Source organism: Pleurodeles waltl, chromosome 11 (genome assembly GCF_031143425.1).
Source record: "Pleurodeles waltl isolate 20211129_DDA chromosome 11, aPleWal1.hap1.20221129, whole genome shotgun sequence".
NCBI lineage: Eukaryota > Metazoa > Chordata > Amphibia > Caudata > Salamandridae > Pleurodeles > Pleurodeles waltl.
In genome coordinates this window covers 914,680,270-914,698,420 of record NC_090450.1, presented here as the reverse complement: position 1 = coordinate 914,698,420, position 18,151 = coordinate 914,680,270, and the positions used below count along the sequence as shown (strand labels likewise).

Genomic DNA, 18,151 nt, shown 5'->3' with positions numbered 1-18,151 from the left:
GCACCACTCCACTGTGTGCCACCTAAACCACTCTACACCATCGCAGTTTATGTCACTTCACTCTAAGCCATTCTATTCTACTCTTCCCCATTGTACTTTATGCCACTGCTCTACTCTGCACCACTCTACTCCATACCAATCAACTCTATGCCACTCTACTGCCCTCTACACTTTACATCACCCCACTATTCTGCACCACTGCATTCCATGCCACTGCACTCTATACCACTGTACTCTATGACACTGCACTCTATGCCACTCTACTGTACACCTGTGCACTCTACCCTGCACCACCCTACTCTACCCTGAACTACTCCACTTTATGTTACTTCGCTCTACTCTGAAACAATCTACTCTACGTCACTGTACTCTACACCACTACAATCTCCTCTGCACCACTCTACTCTGTGTCACTGCACTCTACGCCAATGCACTCTGCACCACTTTCTTCAACCCAATGCACTCTATGCCACTGCACTCTACGCCAATCTACTCTGCACCACTATACGTTACGTCACTTCCCTCTAGGTCTCTCTACTGCCCTCTACGACACTCCACTCTACAATACTCCACTCTATGACACTCGACTCCATTCTATGCCACTCCACTCTACAACACTCTACTTCACTTTATGCCACTCTACAACACTACTCCACTCTTCGATGCTCTAAGCCAGTGGTTCCCAACCTGTGGTCCAGGACCCCTGGGGGACCATTAAGCCTCCTCATGGGATCCTCGACTGCTTAGAAAGTTAAATAATATTAACAGATTAGGTCCCCAGCTTTTAGTAATGACTCAAAGGGGGGTCCCCGGATTCCAATAAAGATTCAGTGGGGGTCCCCTGGCTTCAGTATTGATAAAGTTGGGGTCTACAGAAGTCAAAAGATTGGGAACCACTGCTCCATGCAATTCCCTCTATGCCACTCCATTCCACTTTACTCCACTCTATTCTGTGACACACTACTCCACTCTACTTTACTACACTACTACACTCTTTGCCACTTCACCCACTTTATGCCACTCCAATCTGACACTTTATACCACTCCATTCTACACTACGTCACTCGGCTCAACAATACTCTACTCCACCCAAGCCGTTCCACTCTCCTACACTGCTCCACTCTATGCCACGCCTCTCTATGACAATCTACTCCACTCTACTCTGCAACACTCTATTCCACTCTATGCAGCACCCTCTATGCCACTCCAATCTGCTCTACATCACTCCACAACATTCTATGCTACTCCACAACAATCTACTCCACACTGACACTCTACTCCACTCTACGGTACTCAACTCTACTCCACTCTATGCCCTTCTAATCTATGACACTCTACCCCCTCCACAACACTCTACGCAACTCAATGACATTCCACTTCACTAAATGACACTTAGCTCTACATCACTCCATAATACTGTACACTACTCCACTTTAAGCCACTCCACCCCACTCCATGCCACTCTTCCTTAACCCACTAACTTTTGGCCATGCTGAACCGCAGCCACACTGGTGTACAACATGGCTAGAAGATATTGGCATAACCAATAGCTCTTGCATATACAAGACCTATTGGCTTTACCAATGCTTGTCTTTTTTTGGAATCAAGTGAGGTACCATTTTTATCGGGAGACTTGGGGGGGAACGCTGGGTGGAAGGAAATGTCTGGCTCCTCTCAGATTCCAGAACTTGGTGTCACCTAAATGTGAGGAAAAAGTGATTTTTGGCCAATGTTTGAGGTTTGCAAATGATTCTGGGTAACAGAACCTGGTGCGAGCCCTACAAGTCACCCCATCTTGGATTCCCCTAGGTGCCTAGTTTTTAAAAATGCACAGGTTTGGTAGGTTTCCTTAGTTGCCTGCTGAGCTAGAGGCCAAAATCCACAGCTAGGTACTTTGCAAAAAACAGCTCTGTTTTCTTTGGGAAAATGTGATGTGTCCATGTTGTGTTTTGGGGCATTTCCTATTGCGGGCGCTAGGCCTACCCACACAAGTGAGGTACCATTTTTATCGGGAGACTTAGGGGAACGCTGGATGGAAGGAAATTTGTGGCTGCTCTCAGATTCCAGAACTTTCTGTCACCAAAATGTGAGGAAAAAGTGTTTTTTTGGGCCAAAGTTTGAGGTTTGCAAAGGATTCTGGGTAACAGAACCTGGTGAGAACCCCCAAAAGTCACCCCATCTTGGATTCCCCTAGGTGTCTAGTTTTAAAAAATGCACAGGTTTGGTAGGTTTCCCTAGGTGCTGGCTGAGCTAGAGGCCAAAATCCACAGCTATGCACTTTGCAAAAAACACTTCAGATTTCAATGTAAAAATGTGATGTGTACATGTTGTGTTTCCTGTCGCAAGCATTAGGCCTTCCCACGCAAGTGAGGTACCATTTGTATCGGGAGACTTGGGGGAACACAGAATAGCAAAACAAGTGTTATTGCCCCTCGTCTTTCTCTACATTTTTTCCTTCCAAATGTAAATCAATGTGTAAAAAAGACGTCTATTTGAGAAATGCCCTGTAATTCACATGCTAGTATGGGCACCCCGGTATTCAGATTTGTGCAAATAACCACTGCTTCTCAACACCTTATCTTGTGCCCATCTTGGAAATACAAAGGTTTTCTTGTTACCTATGTTTCATTCTTTATATTTCAGCAAATGAATTGCTGTATACCCGGTATAGAATGAAAACCCATTGTAAGGTGCAGCTCATTTATTGGCTCTGGGTACGTAGGGATCTTGATGAACCTACAAGCCCTATATATCCCCGCCACCAAAAGAGAACAGCAGACGTAACGGTATATTGCTTTAAAAAATCTGACATCGCAGGAAAAAGTTACAGAGTAAAAAGTGGAGAAAAATTGCTGTTTTCTTTCACCTCAATTTCAATATTTTTTTATTTCAGCTGTTATTTTCTGTAAGAAACCCTTGTAGGATCTACACAAAGTACCCCTTGCTAAATTCAGAATTTTGTCTACTTTTCAGAAATGTTTAGCTTTCTGGGATTTTCACAACCATTTCTGTCACTAAATGGAAGGAGGCTGAAAGTAGCAAAAATGGGGTATGTCCCAGTAAAATGCCAAAATTGTGTTGAAAAATGTGGTTTTCTGATTCAAGTCTGCCTGTTCCTGAAAGCTGGGAAGATGGTGACAAACCCTTTTTGAATACGTTTTCAGGGGAAAAACCACAAGCCTTCTCCTGCAGCCCTTTCCCCCCATTTTATTTTAAAAAACAAAAGGTTTGCTGTATTTTGGCTAATTTCTTCATCTCCTTCAGGGGAACCCACAAAGTCTGGGTACCTCTAGAATCCCTAGGATGTTGGAAAAAAGGACACAAATTTCGCAAAGGGTAGCTTATGTGGACAAAAAGTTATGAGGACGTAAGCGCGAACTGCACTAAATAGCCAAAAAAAGGCTTGGCACCTGAGGGGGACAGGCCTGGCAGTGAAGGGGCTAAAATGCTGGTGGTGCCAGTAGAAAACCAGACAAATGGCAACCCTAGAGTGGTCCTTATAGCACCCCTATTAGGGGCGATTTAGGTCAATTACATTCCTCCTTCCTGTTTCTGTGCAGTGGATTAGGTGCAGTGGATTAGGTGGGTTCACCTCACAAGTACTGGAGTGGGATGAGGAGTAGAGATAATAGCCCCTATAGTTATTTCTCAGAAACGGATGATAGATGCACATCCTGTAGCCAGCCATGCAGGGCAGCGAAGACTTAAAAAAAAAAGTTAGCGAAAGCGTTCGGCAAACTGAAAATCTCCCTTTCACTCCTACTCTGTACAAGCCAACCCACCACTCCCGTCTTTTCGGGTGACAGGAGAAATGTTGATACAGACAGAAAAACAAGCGAACTCGTTCCAGTATGGCCACCAAGGTTACACGCGCACCGGGTGGTTACTGGGCTAGTGTTTATGACAGCCTGTTGTGTGACGTCACGTGACAGCCTGTTCTCTGATTGGTTGGGTTCTGTTGCTGTTGCGGGTGAATGATAGAGGCGCGAGTCTAGGTACTCGAGCGCAGGATCTTGTATCCGGATCATTATAAAGTGATATTCTGGACCCGTGGTGCCGCAGGACCTCTCGCTATGGCCAGCGTGCACGAGAGCCTGTACTTCAACCCCATGATGACCAACGGGGTGGTGCACGCAAACGTGTTCGGCATCAAGGACTGGGTGACCCCGTATAAGATCTCCGTACTGGTGCTTCTCAGCGAGATGAGCCGTTCGGGCCTAGCCCCTCTGCTAGAGAGGAGGCGGCTGAACCAGCGGGTGCTGCCGCTCCTTCAGGTGAGAACCACGCTGACCACCGTGGTGGGAACGATTGCAGCTTTCATGGCAGCCCAGCCTACTTTCAACCAGCCCTTTCTTTTTAATCCACAATTTTTTATAAGATGGGGCATTTATTTTAGCGTTTCTCATTTTACACACTGAAACGGATGTGGCAGTCTTTTTAAAAAAAAATGCAGTTCATATAAATGATAAAGGCAGTACAAAAGGAATGGTTGTAATTTCCAAAATTTATTGTTTAAGAGTAACAGATTTGTAGCATTTTTCCTTGAATGTATGTATTTCATTTTATTCTAATAGCTCGGCCGCAAACCAAGAGAGTGTTAGTCATTTATTTAATATCTATCTATCTATCTATCTATCTCAGGCTATACAATAATAAAGTTACAATCCCATTGGTTTAAGTGGCTATCCTGACTGAGTAGTCGGGCAAACTGCTGTGCCATGACATATTCTCGTGCATATTGAGCCAGATGCATAGCACTGATCTAAAGCTCATAAACAATCATGCAGATTTTGGACTTTGGGTTGGTGCTTGCTGAGTATAATATCCAGAGGTTTAAGTGCATACAAAAAGTATGGGAACCATAATGAGTATAATAGGGATGGGGTCAGCGAATTTGGATTTTGACTGAAAACACTGTTACAATTCTAACGGTAAAGACTATTCCTTTAAAATAGTTATTTACTATTCTTAAGTGATAAACACTATTGACATGAATTAATCATATACTGTTACACAGTAGATAATTGGTGAAACACAAAACAAAACTATATCATTTTTAAACAGTCACCAATACCATTTTTAAATGGCACATCTGTACTTTGAAACCATCCATCTCCAGTTCCAATCAAACCTTTTCAATTCTTCCATAACCATATATATATATCCAAACACATCAAGTGCTAATAAACATTCCAACCATGCGCCAGGTACTTATCAGCATGGAGCAGCAGCAAAGAAGAAGGTAGATGGCAGGGGGTTCTGGCCCTTCATTATCCCGTGGAATGTTTTCTGTGTTCTTTAAAGTGCTGAAGTGGTGGTAATAAAGGAGTTTATGCATAAGTTTAGCCTTCGGTCTTGCCATAAAATAAAAAAAGATGGTAAACGTAGTTCCTAAACGATCCTGTCCACTTTAAATACTAGTAATTTTGCTGTGGCATGGAAGGCTAGACAGATGCAGTGTGTAACAAAGTGGTTAGCAGATATCCAGAAATGGACCTGAGCCAATAGTGTATAGTCCCTGAGGGTAATTTCGATTCATGCTGGAAGAGTGCAGGAGTGTGTTTGTGTTCTAGAATTTCAGAAATAGATGATTTACAAGGCAAAAGTTATTGTTCTGTTGTAACAAATGGATCTCAATTGAAGCATGCTGGTGCTGCAATTAATTTTCTGACTACCGTGAATATTAATTTCTGTATCGGATAATCGGGATGTTTAGCTTCAGAGCTTTGTAAACCTGGAAGGCAGATCTGAAAGTAAGAAGTCTTGTAGAGGAAGACATGTTTGTAAAAAAAAAAAAAAAAAAGTGCTGGCACAATAGCGTCAATTTTCCTTCAGCTTGTACCCAGTCTTGCAGTGTGGACGGCTTTCCGTGGACCTGTCTGTATTTCACAAATACCCCTGAGGTGGAGATACCATTTTTTAGTCTTGAAATTGCTAGTGCTGTCTGAACTTTGTAAGTTCTTGGGGAACAATTTCATGATTGATTCGCTAAGTTTTATCTGGCATTGATCCTTCTTTGCCAATTTGTTTTATATGTTTTTGTGGTCTTAGTTGCCCAGAATGAAGCCTGAGGATTTGGCACTCTATCAGCTCACTGGCGAGGCATGCTTATTTGATGCCTTCCTTTACCATTATTCTGTCTTGGATTGGAGCTGATCAACAGGAATTTATATTGTTTTTATCTAACCAGGAAAACCAGAAAGGGAGCACCCTGCCTCACACTCCAGCATGCAGTCAGCCCCAATGCATAATGATACATGCAGTCAAAGAAATCTTTTTTTATCTGTAAAGTAAACTGTAGTTTTTCACCTTAGTAGGTGCAGCAAGTGCTGTAAATCTCTGAACACATGTTTCTGGGTTCAGCCCTTCATCAGCAGAGAGCAGCTTTGTCTGTGGGTTTGTTGGAAATGCTGCCAAAAGTCCTCTCGGGTTTATGTACCACTCACTGGCACGCAGGTGCTCAACCAGAGCTCGTCAGCTCGTTGGCTCAATGGAGCCTTCTTAAACAGTAAAACCAGAAAGGGAGCGCCCTGCCTCACACTCCAGCATGCAGTCAGCCCCAGTGCATCATGATAAATGCAGTCAAAGTTCGTTTTTGGCCATAAAGTCAACTGTAGTTTTTCACCTTAGTAAGTGCAGCAAGTGCTGTAAACCCAGAAACATGTGTCCAGAGATTTACAGCACTTGCTGCACCTATTAAGTGTTTAGTGTTTTTTAACATTTATATGCAGTAACAGTGCTACTGCAGGAAACATTAATGCTATTTTCTGCTTTGAAGATGTTTGTTTTTTTGGGCCTCCAGGAATAATGAGTTATTTTACAACTTTACTGAACTCCTTAATAAATAAAGTTGAAATTCGTGCACTGCGTCCGCTTCCAAACCCTGTGCAGGCAGCCAAACCGAGCTCATGAGCTGTAGCTGCAGTCTGTGATGAAAACAGTCAGTTAAGGTGCTGAAATCCTGGCTTTGCCATGTTTGTACTATGATATACCACTATTAAAGAGGGCACACCACTATTCAAGAGAGCATTCCAACTGTAATATCGTAAAGTTGGAAGCCAGCCCTTGGAGTAGCATTGGTAGAGTTGTCCAGCTCCCTTTTTGGATCTGTGATTCGCTCATTTAGTTTATGTTTCTGCTTTGCATTCTGGAACTTGTAGTTTTATTTTCATAACGTGATACAAGCTGCGAATACAAAGCAGAAATCTGACTAGATAAACTACACACATTTAAGCCTGTGAAACTTGAACTGTGTATGTGTGTATTTATAAAACTAACCTCAAAGACAGCTTACAGTTGATTATCCTGTACAGTGGTCAATATTTTATGACTAATATTTCAGTTCAAGACCGACTGAGGATCGTTAATTTAATTTGAGATGGCTCTCCTCAAACATGTGAAAAATCATGGGCGTTTTGTTCGACTCCCCAGACTGCAGTAAAGGGACAGTGATCCAGTAGGCAAGCATTCTTGGCATATAGGGCCTCATTACAACATTGGCAAAGTTGTAACCGCCGTGCGGCCGCACTCCCGCGGTGCCCATTATAATATCCTCGCTGGGCCGGCAGGTGGAAACAGAGTTTCCGCCCGCCGTTCCAGCAGGGATGTGGGCGGCAATATGGGAGCTGGCTCCAAATGGAGCCGGCGGTGTTGCGGCCGTGTGACGGGTGCAGTTGCACCCATCGCGCTTTTCACTGGTCTGCTGTGCAGACAGTGAAAAGCTGAACGGGGCTGTGCCAGAGGGCCCCTGCACTGCCCATGCCAAAGGCATGGGCAGTGCAGGGGGCACCAGGGGTCCCGCGACTCCCCTTTCCACCAGTCTTTCCATGGCGGTTCCTACCGCCATGGAAAGGCTGGTGGGAAGTAGACTCGTAATCCCCTGGGTAGCGCTGCACGTAGCGCTGCCCTGGCAGATTACAACCGCCGGGACCACTGTGGCGGAAAACCGGCAGTGCGACCATGGCGCTTCTGCAGTCGTAATCCCAGCCTGTTGGAGGTACAACCTCCAGAACAGCCCTGGCGGTCTCTGACTGCCAGGGTTGTAATGAGGCCCTTAATTATTTATTCAGTGTCCCGTGGGCAATGTCGCCTGTACCAACTGCCACGTAAATATTATATCCTGCTTTTTCTTAACTGACTATTTTTACTAGCAATTAAACCTAGATTGTTTACTATTGTTTTTTTTCACTGCATTTTTATTAATTTGAGCTGTTGCTCCATCCTATTTTCCCCTCCATAAATAAACAATGCTGAAATAGGTGAAATGTGTTTTTTTTAGACTACCCGTTTCTCCCACATTTCAACTGTGTTAGGGAAGTACGGAAAGCAGCTAGGCTGACATATGATGTGCCTTGAACCCTTCTCAGCCTAAAAGGTATTTTTTCCTGCCACCGCCGAGTCCCCTGCTTTGAGAAATATTTAATATGCGCCCAAGGCGCTGCAGAGAATGGCTCCTTTGAGAAGTGCACATCACACCAGCACACTAGGGTCAGGGCTTTACAGTCCACTTGTTACAGCATTTCTTCAAAAATTAAAGCATCACACAAGTGCGTGAGCGGGGGCATAGGGGTTGTGTGAAGGTAGGGGCACTGCTGGGGGGAGGGCGGTATGTCATATATGGAAGGGGGCGTGAACTGTGGTCATAGAGGTCCGGCTTACCCCCTTCCAGGCTATATACCTAGCACACTCCTGCGAGGGACTAAGGTCCTTGTGGTTTATTGGGAAGCCCATTCAATGCAAGCCTTAAACATGTTTGCGGGGTTTTGCATGGTCACATGCACAAATAGTTATTAGTTACACTGAACAGTAGGTTGTTAAGGTGCTTTTGGATAATAAGTGGGGAGGCATTGAAAGATCGCGTTTGAAATCGTCATGTTAACTTAAAACAGAAAAGGCAGACTACTAAACTTTTACAGAAAGGAGCGTGGCCAATTTACATCATCAGATAGGACACCCTCGGGGAAACAGTCCACTTCACAAGTCCTTCCGTTCTTCTTTCCTCGTTACCTACCTGCCTCCTATGTATGACCTGTAGTTGCCTGATCGGTGCCAGGTTTTTATTTTTTAATTAGTTTGTGCTTTGAAACTTTTTGGTTTTAGAAGAAAGGTAATGTTATATTTTGGCTTCTGGTACTAATCTGTGGAAAATATTATTATTATTTATAGTAGGATGTTTTCATACTTCGCCTGTTTACTTTATTTTAATATCAGAGTTATTTTGATGTTTTTACATTAGATGCACTCTGTGATATGCCTAGTATACATTCTTTGCAGAAGGCATATTAACCCTCTGCACTACCTTATGATGAGTCCAAGCTTCCACTAGATAAAACTACATTCTCGCTCCAGAAAGAACATTAATCACTAGAGTTAATTTGCCATTTTTACATTATATGCCCTTTGTGATATTCCTAGTACACTTTCTTCGCAGCAGGCACATTAACCCTCTGCACCACCTTATAATGAATCTAAGCTTCCACTAGACAAAAGTATGATCTATCTCCAGAAAGAACATTAATCACCAGAGTTATTTTGACATTAGATGTACTCTATGGTCTGCCTAGTACATGTTGTTTGCAGCAGGCATATTAACCCTCTGCACTACCTTATCATGAGGCCAAGCTTCCCCCAGATAAAAGCATGTTCTCTCTCAAGAAAGAACATTAATTACAGAGTTATTTTGACATTTTTACATTATGTGCACTTTGTGTTCTGCCTAGTACACTTTCTTTGCAGCAGGCACATTAACCCTCTGCACGTCCTTACAATAAGTTCAAGCTTCCACTAGACAAAAGTATGTTCTCTCTCCAGAAAGACCATTACTCACCAGAGTTTTTTGGACATTTTTATACTATACACACTTTGTGATCTGCCTATTATTTTTGCAGCAGGCATATTAACCCTCTGTGCTACCTTGTGATGAGTCCAAGCTTCCACTAGATAAAACTATGTTCTCTCTCCAGAAAGAACATTAACCACCAGAGTTATTTTTATATTTTTAGGTCAAGCGCGCATGTGCTTTTCGACCTGTTGTAAGTATTCTGTGGCCATTTTACCACACCCATCACTTTCACTTGTTCGTGGGCATGCTTTTCAAAAATCCCTTGATGTCATCGGTAAATGGTTTACATTTGTCCCACCTTGGGGAGGGATTATTGGACTTCAGTGTGGGCGTGCTATTTTATTTTTGTCCCTCCCCTTCGTGCTCCATGGTGGCCATGGTGCTCACAGCGCAGAGTAGCGCAAACTCCTTCAGTGGTATTGAAGCGCTGGTCACATTTTTCACACTGTTTCCTAATCAGACTCATTTCTTTTGTCTGTCCCCTTCACGCTCCGTAGGTTTCACAAAAACACTTGTAATCGATAAATGCTTTACGTAAAAAACAAAGAAATCCTCAAAGTGGCTTTCCAAAGCCAATATTCACTGCACTCTGGAAACTCTCCCCATAATGCTTTGCAGTCCATTACTTTTAGAAAACATTTATGCTCATAACTCAGCCTGTAGTGATTCTAGGACAATGGGGCCACCACCAAAATGTTCACCGCAATGTGCTCTTTCTTTCTATCTGGGTCCCCACACTTGGTTAGTGGGCATCCCAAAATATTAAACCCTCCCACCATTCAGTGTCTGTTTAAGCTCTGTCATTGCTGGAACTTTGTTTTACAGCTGGGAGTAGTTTGTGTTTTAAGAGACTTGTTTTTAATATCATTGCAGTAGGCCTGTTAGCCCAGAAAACGTGTAAAGCACTACACCCTCTAGGGGCTAAATATATGGTTACACTGCATTATTTTCTGACATTTTCTTTTTATGTGGTTATTCCATCTAGGGAATGATTACATAACCATGTTTCTTACAAATGCTGTTTTCATTGTGGTGTCCTCCAGGGCAGTGGTTCCCAACCTGTGGTCCGGGCACTCCTGGGGGTCCTTGAAGCCTCCTCAGGGGGTCCGTGACTGCTTACAAAATTAAATAATATTAACAGATTAGGCCCCAGCTTTCAGTAATGACTCAGTGGGGGGGTTCTCAGAATCCACCAAATATTCAGTCCCTGGGCTCCAGTAATGATAAAGTGGTGGTCCACAGGAGTCAAAAGGTTGGGAACCACTGCGCTAGGGGCTATTCTGAGCATTACAGTCTAATGCCAACAGCTTATTTTTGATAAAGGTTTTTATTGGATTTACTTAATAATTGTATATTTTTTATTATTCTCTCCTTATTACAATCATGACCATGGTTCAGGCCAACGTAACATCCTTGTAGCCTGCCCAGTTACGTGGATAATTGCACGATTTCCGATAAATTTGACGGCGAACAAACTTATTTTTCTTTTTGTGTCTCTCCTTCGCGTTCATGCTCATGGCAGCCATTGTGCTTTGAATCGGCTCGCTTATGTCAACTGTTTTACTTTTATTTTCAGTTTAAGTGGCATGAAAAGTCCAGTTAGGAATTTACAATGCTAATAGCTCTTACTTGAGCAAATGCAAGACCAATTGCATTGTAAATGCTTGTTTTATTTGTACATTTGTATTATGGACTCCAAAACTGCTTCAAAATTGAGTTGGTTTGCTCAGTTTATTTCTAAAGTATAACCGCCTTCTTCAGACAACAGTTTTCATTCAAAGTCGTGTGACCTTCGACTGTGGTCCATAATTCTAAAATGAGACAATGTGAGAAGTTGCGGCTGACACAATAACTAAAATGCTGACACAATAACTATTTTATTTTTCTAACATTGTTTTCACTTAACTGGTGCGAGTTCGAAAGGTGCTTTGACAACACTGCTGTGGTTTGACAACATTTAAATGCATGTTACCTTCTACCACTTCCTAATTCAAATTGAGCAGATCTCTCAGCAAAGAATTAAAACAAAGTGTTGTTAAACCGGGCAGCTGGTATTAAAAGCCTTAAACTGATGTGCATACGTTTAATTAATTAGCGACTTGTTTGTATGTGTTTACAAGCTTTTAAATTTCTGTTAAGAGGGTCTTCTCACTGTTGTGCCTTAATGAGCAGGAGTCTCTGTCCATTTGTTGTGGGGAGCTATTTGTACCAAGAAGTTAGTCTGCAAACTTGGCATGTATATCAATTCATCTGTCTCTTGAAACCCAGGTTGCAGAGGTGGCTGACGGATTTTTTTCAGCTGAGAGCAGGAGGTTCCCTATAATGTCACATTTGATAGTGGATTTTAGACTTTGTGAATTTCATTCATTAGTCGACCCCAGTTGGTTCTAAACTTATCAGCTTGCCTGAATACTGGGGAGACAAAGTCAGGGACGGACTGACTAGTAAGTATGGGCTGGTGTGACAGGTGAGTGCGTGGCCTGGTTTTATGGTCTGCTGGGCCGGTTTTTACTATTGATTTCTCTGATATTAAAACAAAATACTATCTGTAGCAAGGTCAAGTCCATGTAGCATTCCAAACCTTGCAAAACAGGTCTACAGCATGTTCTTGCATGTTGAAAGCTCTCCCAGTTTGCAAATATAGGCCACTTTTTCCGCTATCTTATTCAGGAAAGGGGGAGGGGCACTTTTATTTTCGTGCCCAGGACTATTTTTTGTCCCACTGGATAAAGCATGTTAATATTTGTTCTGACTTTCCCACTCCGTTAACTGTTTATTTGGAAACGAGTTTGGTTTAAAGCATTACTATTACTCACATGGCCTTGTCAAGGAATTCTCAGATTTTTGTCTTCTAAATGTAACTGGTGTGAACCCTGACAATTCACTCACCTGGTTGTGCAATTCTGAATGTCCGTGTAGTAGGCTACTCGTCAAGGAAGTAAGAATTTCTCTACCGCCACTGTTAGTAGGACAATCGGTCACAAATCGGTTTCTGCTGCCATAGTTTGCAGGATTTCCTAAGAAGACTTCCTAGCGCCTGGCTCCTTCACAGAAATAAGTCTCCCTCTTACTGCAGAGCTCTTAGGCAAGCCTATGCCAGTGCCATTTAGCCACGTCCAGACACCTACTCCACCATTATCTTTGCATACCTGGTCACAAAATGGCACTGGTATGGCTTTAGGAACAGTACTCGAGGTCAAAGTGGCATGGCTCCACTTATCTGGTGCGTGTTGGCATTAATTGCCTTAGGTTGCGGTACCTGAGCATGTGATATGAATGACTGATATATACTGGGGAGACTCTGCAACATGGTGGGAATGTCTGCAGTTGTATTTAGGATGAAATTAACACTTTTACTGAAAATGACAAACTGATAATTGGAGACAAATGCATATATTTAATAGAAATTTAAAGCTGGTTTTGGGGGACAACTTCACTTCAATGCATTTTTAAGAAAACAGCAAGCTGATGTTTGTGCATAAAATTGATTTATTTACTAAACATAGAAGTTGTCATTAATGGACAGTAGCTATTTTTAAAACTGACAAGCTGGTACTGGGGAAGGGGGGCAGTCAGCATTTCTTTTATTAAAAATTGCAACTGATGTTCTATGATAAAATGTGTTCATTTCTAAAATACTTACAGGTCATATTAGATATGCTAATTTGGGGTGACATTGCTGAATTTGGTGATTGTTTCTTTGGTTACATGAGAGGACACTTGCTGCTTTTTGTGAATTGATCAACACTGTGTGTAAATTGCCCACTGTGGCTCGAGCCAGCTATCCGTCCTACCCTTCCAAATAGACTCACAATCATGTTGTACGAATTGGAAGCTGCTTGATATGGGTAAAATTAAAAATGTAAGGAATTGGAAAGTTTAGGTGACGTGAAACTCGATCGATTATATTTGTTGAAAATTATAGTGAGATGTCAGATTTGCAAAAGTATAGTGTTAGAATTGCCTGAAAATCGTATATGGAAATACTAATTTTTAAAACAAAAATATACATTAAAATGAATCAGTTGGATCAGTAGTTTTTGTTTGTAAATGATTTCAGTGTGAACCTTCTCCAGATATTTCTGGGGATGGTCAGACTCACCCACCAGACTGTGAAGTATTGGACGGTGTTATTAGTGCCCCTCCAGAATATCCTTTAACCTCTATCCCCAGTTTTGTAGTAATAGTTGGCTTTGAAAACACCACTTTTCACTGTTTTCGTAACAGATGTATCTGATGACAAATATAAGGTTCTCAAGGGGCTGGATGGAAAAATGCATGTATGTTTTATTTGCCTCCTCGGTCCTCACTGGCAGCCTGTGATGTGGCTTTTTAAAAGAACAATTGTGATTAGCCCTTTTTTTTTTGCCAATGGACCTATGAGAAGAGCCTACCTCTCCCGAGCAAATATAAATGTAGAAATCAGTAACCATGCTACCTTGAAAGTTTGATTGACCAATAGCGACTGTTAATTGTTTTGCTCCAACTTTCTTCCTTGAACACATCAACCTGGTAATATCTCATGTAAAACAGTAGGGTCCATAATTTGTTTTCACATTTCTTCTTATAGGAAAAGAGTCCCAGTTGTTAGAGGCCAGTGCCCTGATGTACTATCATCATTTACAAACCAGGGATGTGCTGCTTGCAAACTGACTAGTTTACGAATGCGACTACAGTTTGTGATGCAACATATGAACTAATAGGTCATGTGATTAATAGTGACTAGACAGGCTGCAATTTGCAAACCCTATAATTAGCTGCAATGCAGGGATGGATGCCTGCAAAGGACAGAAGACTGCCATTCTTGCATACAGATTCCTTAATATATACTCCCTAACAGTAAACATTTTTAAGCAGCCTGTGTCCATTAAAGGGACAAGGCTACTTTTTAAAAAACAATCGTAAAGTATCCCTTTTGGTACAGTATAGCCAGAAAGCTTCCTGTTTTGAATCACTTAACACCTGGACTCGGAGCAGGTAAATGAGCTCTGATTTCCAACCTCAATCCGGGCCCTAAACCATAGCTTTATACCTTTCCAAACCACAAATATATATTTTTAAACTTTGTTTATTGGTATTTTTCAAATGAAGTACAATTCTTGAACAGGAGTAATATCCCCTGTTGCATGGTACATGTGAAGGATCTGACATTTCAACTGGTTCCTGATCAGTGTTAGTTGTATCACGACCCTTCTGGGTTTACTGATGTCATTCAATATATTCAGTAAATAAATCTGCATTCGCATAATCCTGCAACAACTTCCCCACATCACCCAGTAGTCATTCGCTATCATCCTTAATATTACCATTCAAACCATTAACACAACTAAAAGGAACATTAAACAATGCGCTGGAGGAACAGTTCCATGCTGTGGTATAAAAGAGGTATTCAAGAATAGCCGGGTTATCCGAGTTGGGAGATCATTATTATTACTGTGACACCTCTTCCTCTCCTGTAATGGGGTAGAGTTCCTCCGGACTGGCTATAGGTGTTGTCTAGGGTTTACAGGTTGAGGCAGTATAGATGTAGTGGCGTCATAACAGTGGCCCTTGCCCATCTACCTCTGGTAATAACCACACCGAGCGATCTCTGCTGTATGACATGAGTTACATCACTTCCCCTATATTCCATCAGTTCGGGGATAGGGCCCACTTCTAGCAGGGCATACCCTTCTCGGCTTCCAGTTCCCCACCTCTCTGTGTCTCCCATGCCTCCAGCACCTAGGCCTACAAGGGAGCAATAGGATGTGAGCGCACTGTGCCCCCGAGCCTCTTTTCTCCGCAGTACATGCAGTTCATCCTGAGCCCATATTGATACATCTCGTCTCCAGTCCACCAGAGCCGGGCCCGTAGGTGATTTCCAGGCCATGGTAATCTGGCTCCTGAGCAGTACCAGGGCTAGGAACCTGCTGCCAACTGCCCTGGAGGTGGGGTCTGGAGTATAGCCCCAGTAGGCAGAGGGAAAGATCCAGCTCCAGCTGCCCTTCCAGGACCCTCCCCAAAGCTCCCAATGCCCCCGCCAGTACCTCTTTATCTTGGGGCACCCCCATGTCATGTGGTCGAAATATGAATCTAAAGCATTGCACCTGGGGCATTCTCTGGGTTTGTCGCCATATATTACCCTGAGTCTATGTGGAGTGAGATATGTTCTGTGTATATAATTATATTGGATGTAACGGAGACGTGTGTTACGCAATACCCTACGGGGTTGTGCCAGCACCTTCCGCCACTCTGTGTCCGTCATCTCCTTGCCCAGCGTCTCTTCCCATTTCACTCTTAACGCTTGCAAAGACTTCAGAGTCAACTCGCTATGGGCTCTAAAGAGCCTGGTAACCGAATGGGCACCCTCCCCCATTGCCAATAAGAGTTGGAGTACTTTGTGCACCTCTGGTTCTGCGTTCACTGTGAGCCATAGTCCCTGTATAGCATGCGTCAGAGTCTGGTATAGGAGAAATTTCTCCCCCGGTAGCCCACTCTCCTCAACCAAATCCATGAATGGCAGTAGGACCCCTTCCAGAAAACCATCCCCCACTGCCGTCACCCGTGCCCCAGTCCAAGTCCTCATTTGGCTCCTCGAGAAAGTGCGAGTCAGCGCCCCCAAGGGTATCCCCATCAGTTGAATTTCAGAGGAATAGGCAACAGTCACGCCCGTACGTCTCAGGCACTGTCTCCAGCAGGACAGGGCCACCGTCACCATGACATTTCGTGCCGGTAGGGTGACCTGGTTCCAAACCACAAATATTGGGATTCCCGCTTTATGCCATTCCTATTGCGATTCTAAATAAAGCTCTATCATGAGACAAAAAGAATTTTCCAACTCGTAAACAACTTCTGGGCATTTTACAAAAACCCTATCCTGCAATTTTGCGATTTTCAGGGATTACCACCACAAAAGGGCATTGTACACCTGGCTTCAAAATCCCATTACGCTAATGATGGCCCTGCATATTTTTAAGAATAGTTCAGTAGCTTTCTGTAAGCATGTGCTTGTTGCAATACATCTGGAAATGATAGATCCTGACGTAACTTTTTTTTCTGAAACTTTGAATTTCAAATTTGAATTTTTCTTAACTACGTGGAAACTAATTGGGAGATCAGGCCCCTATCTAGAGCGGGCTACAGATCTTTTGCCTGGAGGAATGTCAGCTGCTTTTATGCAGTAAAGACAAATTGTGTATAGCGATAAACATTTGCCATCTATATGTGCAACAAGAAATAGAGTTTCAAGTTTTATTGTTGTTTTCATATTTCTGCCACACCTTTTGAGCATCCAAAGACTGCCTTCAATGGGAGGTAATCAAGGAAATCTTGCAAGGGTGACAGTGCTCTAGTTGCTTTTCGAGTTATACAGCTGCCATGGAATACTATGAATAAAGCTAGCTCACCTGTACAGAAATGTGTCTTCAACAGTTATATGTCACATTCAACAGTTTTTGCAATAGTGTTTTTGTAAAGACGAAGTCGAATTCTGCATGTTGACAACCCTGTCAATATGAAAAACATAAGTGGTTTTGCAAACCAACCCTTTCCTTGATTTTGTTACAGTGCATTGCGAGAAGCTAAGGTTAGTCTAACTACAAGTGCATCTGTCATGCATTTGTTATAGACCGCTTTGGTTTTGAAGCCATTTTTCAATTGTCCCAAATTTAAGTTAATACCTACACTTCTTTGCTGAAGTGGCACCTTGTTCCCTTCATCTGTTTACTTTAACACTAAAGGAATGGGAAGAAAGGTGAGGTAAGGGGTGTTGATTATAGATTTATGGTATGTGCCTCAATCACATTTTACTCACCTTTTCTGGTATCAGATCTCCTCTCATGTTTAATGTTCCATTTAGTTTTGATTCAAGAGCATTTTTGTTCCTTCTTTCCTAATTCCTACTACATTGGGCTCTTTCAGGCTTAGTAGACGTTTTTGTATGCCCGCCTTATCACCAGCATGTGTGATTTGATTTGTGCTCCAACTCATTTAGTTTATATGTAGTGTAGCCGGTAGAAACATGCAGTTAATCAAGTACACTCTTGCGTTGGTTGGGGCATATTATGAAAAGGTGTTTTTTGGAGTCTACTCTGTGTGTGCTTTTTAAAATATATTTTTTATTAGCAATGGGTAACAATATTTCGCACTATACTCTAAATGCATCAAGTGTGTTGTTGTGGTACTCTATTCCATAGTATCGACTGCAGTTTATGCAAGTACTTTTTATGGTGTTAACAGTCCATGCTTTTTGCTGTCCTAATTTAATGCAGAACTAAAACCAATAAACTAATTAAACATTTAGTGCCACATGTACAAAGATCCGGTATTGCG

At 42.5% G+C, this 18,151-nt stretch overlaps 1 protein-coding gene across 1 annotated transcript in view; it reads left to right on the top strand.

Moving 5' to 3' along the window:
- The first annotated feature begins 3,953 nt into the window (after nucleotides 1-3,953).
- ANAPC5 (anaphase promoting complex subunit 5) overlaps nucleotides 3,954-18,151 on the top strand; it is a 104,255-nt gene continuing 90,057 nt past the window's right edge. The window contains exon 1 of the mRNA XM_069214897.1: nucleotides 3,954-4,274. Within this exon, the coding sequence (XP_069070998.1) occupies nucleotides 4,074-4,274 (201 nt within the window). The 5' untranslated portion in view covers nucleotides 3,954-4,073. The remainder of the gene's footprint in view (nucleotides 4,275-18,151) is intronic.